Source organism: Aureococcus anophagefferens, assembly GCF_000186865.1.
Source record: "Aureococcus anophagefferens unplaced genomic scaffold AURANscaffold_4, whole genome shotgun sequence".
Classification (NCBI taxonomy): Eukaryota; class Pelagophyceae; order Pelagomonadales; family Pelagomonadaceae; genus Aureococcus; species Aureococcus anophagefferens.
Genome location: NW_008705564.1, coordinates 2,287,209 through 2,290,622, shown reverse-complemented (window position 1 = coordinate 2,290,622; position 3,414 = coordinate 2,287,209). Strand labels below are relative to the sequence as shown.

At 68.4% G+C, this 3,414-nt stretch overlaps 2 protein-coding genes across 2 annotated transcripts in view; one reads left to right on the top strand and one right to left on the bottom strand.

Annotated features, from left to right (window-relative positions):
* Positions 1-415: 415 nt before the first annotated feature.
* Positions 416-2,231, top strand: AURANDRAFT_21898 (hypothetical protein; the record flags this gene model as incomplete). The annotated part of the gene is made up of 2 exons (XM_009036278.1): positions 416-1,269; positions 1,469-2,231. The coding sequence occupies 2 exons, from the start codon at positions 416-418 to the stop codon at positions 2,229-2,231; spliced, it is 1,617 nt and encodes a 538-aa protein (XP_009034526.1).
* Positions 2,232-2,446: 215 nt separating this feature from the next.
* Positions 2,447-3,414, bottom strand: part of AURANDRAFT_62303 (hypothetical protein) — a gene marked incomplete at both ends in the record, with an annotated part of 6,115 nt that continues 5,147 nt past the window's right edge. Inside the window, one exon of the mRNA XM_009036144.1 lies at positions 2,447-3,412. Within this exon, the coding sequence (XP_009034392.1) occupies positions 2,447-3,412 (966 nt within the window). The remainder of the gene's footprint in view (positions 3,413-3,414) is intronic.

The following is a 3,414-nucleotide window of genomic DNA, read 5'->3' as shown; positions in this document are numbered from 1 at the left end:
TGGCGTCGTCGCTTGGGTGTGCTTCGGCAAGGACCTCTTCAGCGGCGCGAGCGCGGCGCCGGCGGCGGGCCGCGACAGCGACGACGAGGAGGACTGCCGGCACCGCGACGGCGACGACGACGAGGACGCCGTCCGGGCCCTGCTGGGCGCGCCGATGCGCCGGCGACGACGCGACGCCAACGAGGCGCTGCCCGTCGAGTGGAGCCGGTACTAAAATTGGACCGACATCGTCATCGATATATCTCGCTGACTCCAGCTTGAACTTCAAGTTGAAGCATGCGAAGGCCTTCGAAGTGCACGAAGGCCTCGGCATGCGCGTCGAGCTTCTGGCACTCGCCATGCATTGCTACGGTGGGTCGCGCTGCCGGGCCTGCTGACGCGGACCCTCGCGCTGGCGGCGGGCCGCGGCGGCCGCATGCCGAGCCTCGCGGACCGGCGCTCCGTCAGCGAGGAGCAGTGCCGCGTGTGCCTGGAGACGGGCAGCGTCGCCGGCGCGGCCTACGACCAGGGCCTCGCGACGTACCGCGTGCCCATGGCGCTCCACGCGCTGAACCGCGCGCGGCTCTGCGAGGCGCTCTCGGCGGCGGGCGCGTCGGGCGTCGTGCTGCTCGAGGGCGGCGAGCAGCAGACGCGCTACGACACGGACCACGAGCCCGTCTTCCGCCAGGAGTCCTACTTCCAGTGGCTCTTCGGCGTCGCGGAGCCGGGCTGCTACGGCGCCGTGCGGCTGAGCGACGGCGAGGCGACGCTCTTCGTGCCCGACCTCCGGTCCGAGGCCTACGAGATCTTCTGCGGCGCGCCGCCGGCGCTCGCGGACTTCGAAGCGCGCTACGAGGTCGAGGCGTGCCGGTTCGTCGACGACCTCGCGCCCTGGTTGGACGCGGAGCTCGAAGGCGGCGAAACGCTCCACGTGCTCCGCGGCCTCAACAGCGACTCCGGCGACTACGCGAAACCCGCGAGCTTCGCCGGCGACGACCGATTCCGCAAGGACCGCGACGCGCTCTTCCCCGTCATCGCGGACCTGCGCACAATCAAGACGCCCGCGGAGATCGAAGTGCTGCGCTACGTGAACTACGTCTCCTCGATGGCCCACTCCGAGGTCATGCGCGCCGCGAAGGCCGGCATGATGGAGTACCAACTAGAGTCGCTCTTCCAGCACCACACCTACACGCACGGCGGCTGCAGGCACATGGCCTACACCTGTATTTGCGCCTGCGGCCCCAACCCGGCGGTGCTGCACTACGGGCACGCGGGCGCGCCGAACGCGAGGTCGATCGCAGGGCAGCAAAAGAGAGCGAAATTCCCAACTTCAAAGGCTCCGAGCTCGGCCGTTTTCCACTCGTTTCGGCTGATTTTTGGACGAGCGATCATCTCTCGGAACGGTCTCGAAGCGTGGATGCTTTTTTGGAACGCGCGCGCGCGGAACACTCACGTTGAAGCGACGTTGAATCACTCTTTTGCTGCCCAGGTTGATCGGAAACGGCGAGACGGCTTTGCTCGACATGGGCGCGGAGTACCACTGCTACGCGGCGGACATCACCTGCAGCTTCCCCGTCGGCGCCGAGGGATTCACGCCGGACCAGCAGCTCGTCTACGAGGCCGTGCTCGCCGCGCAGGTCGCGGTCTACGAGTCGCTCAGACCGGGCGCGGCCTGGCCGGACATGCACCGCGCCGCGGAGCGCGCGGTGCTCGAGGGCCTGCGCACCGGCGGCGTGGTCCGCGGCGACGTCGACGCCATGCTCGACGCGGACCTGGGCGCCGTCTTCATGCCCCACGGGCTGGGCCACCTCATCGGCCTCGACACGCACGACGTCGGCGGCTACCTGGACAAGGACCCGCCGCGGAGCGAGCGGCCGGGCCTCTCGAAGCTGCGCACGGCGCGCGTGATCCGGGAGGGCATGGTGCTGACCGTCGAGCCGGGCTGCTACTTCATCGACCGCCTGCTCGACGACGCGCTCGCTGACCCGAAACAGGCGGCCTTCGTCGACGCGGGCCGCCTCGCGGCGTTCCGCGGCTCCGGCGGCGTGCGGCTCGAGGACGACGTCGTCGTGCGATCCGACGGCGTCGAGAACCTGTCGATCTGCCCGCGGACCGTGGCGGAGGTCCTGGCCGTGAAGGGCGGAGGCGCTTGGCCGCCGGCCGTCGACGCGGCGCCCGAGCTGCGGCGCGCCTGGGTGGTGCCGAACCCGGACGTCGCCGGGGGGGCCATGCGCCGCGTGTCGCTAACGTAGTATCTAGGTTTCAGATCAGTCTACGATGTAGCTTACTGAGTACTGGGCCTTGGTGCCGTCTAGGAGTATCTCGGTGAATTCTTGGATGGGCTCGACACCGGGGCTGAAGAGCCCGGCTCGCACGGGGTTTCCCAAACGCGCGCCTCAGTCGAGTCCGTGTGTGCTGTGCTGTGTGTCTGTGTGTCTGTGTGTGTGTCTGTGTCTGTTGCGCGCGTTCAGTTGAAGTTGAGCGCGTAGCGCTCGTTGATGGGCAGGTCGTCGATCTTCTCGCGCTTGCGCTTCTTCGTCTGCTCGACCTCGTCGACGAGGTGCTCGTCGCCCATGAGGTAGACGTAGCTGAACGCGAGGTCGTCGGCGGCGATGATGTCGTCGACGTCGAGGTCCGGGTCGTCGAGGAGCGACTTGTCGAAGTACTCGACGCAGAGCCGCCCGAGCTCGTCGTCGTTGAAGACGGAGACGATCTGGAAGTACTCCTGCGTCTTGACGTCGCAGATGGTCCGGCCGAGCAACGCGCGGACGATGGTCAGGGCCGGGATCGAGTGGTCGTAGACCTCCTTGGACAGCACGATGGGCACGAAGTCGTCGAAGTCGTCGGGGATGGAGAGGTCCTTGAACTCGAACATGACCTTGCCCTTGCCGCGCTTCGGCGTGCTCGACTTGACGGCCTCGCTGAGCGTCGACTTGGCCACGCCCGTCGCCGTCGCCGCGGCCTTCTGCGAGCCGACGACGATCCAGTTCGCGGCGCCGACGGCGCGGTAGGCGACGGCGTGCTTGGCGCCGCCGCCGGTCGCCGTGCCGTGGTCCTTCTTCATGGCCTCGTTCTCGGCCGCGGTGCCGAACCGCAGGTTGACGAGGCGGCAGTCGTGGCAGTCGCCGTTGACGTGCATGACGACGGGCTTGTGCAACGGCGGCCGGCCGTCGAAGGTCGTCTTCACGAGCACGTGGAGGCCGACCTGTTTGTAGGCGATCTTGAGGCTGAGGTAGCGGCCGGTCTTGGTTGGTAGCCGCTCGCGCTTCGTCTCGTAGTCCCGCACGCGGCCGTGCGAGGACACCTCGACCGACGCCCAGGGCGCCGGCGCGCGCTTCCAGCGCTCGCCCTTGATCTTCGTCATCGCCGACGCGTCGCGGAAGACGAAGTAGTGGCGCCCGCCCTTGACGACGTCGCCGCTCGCGATCGCGTTCT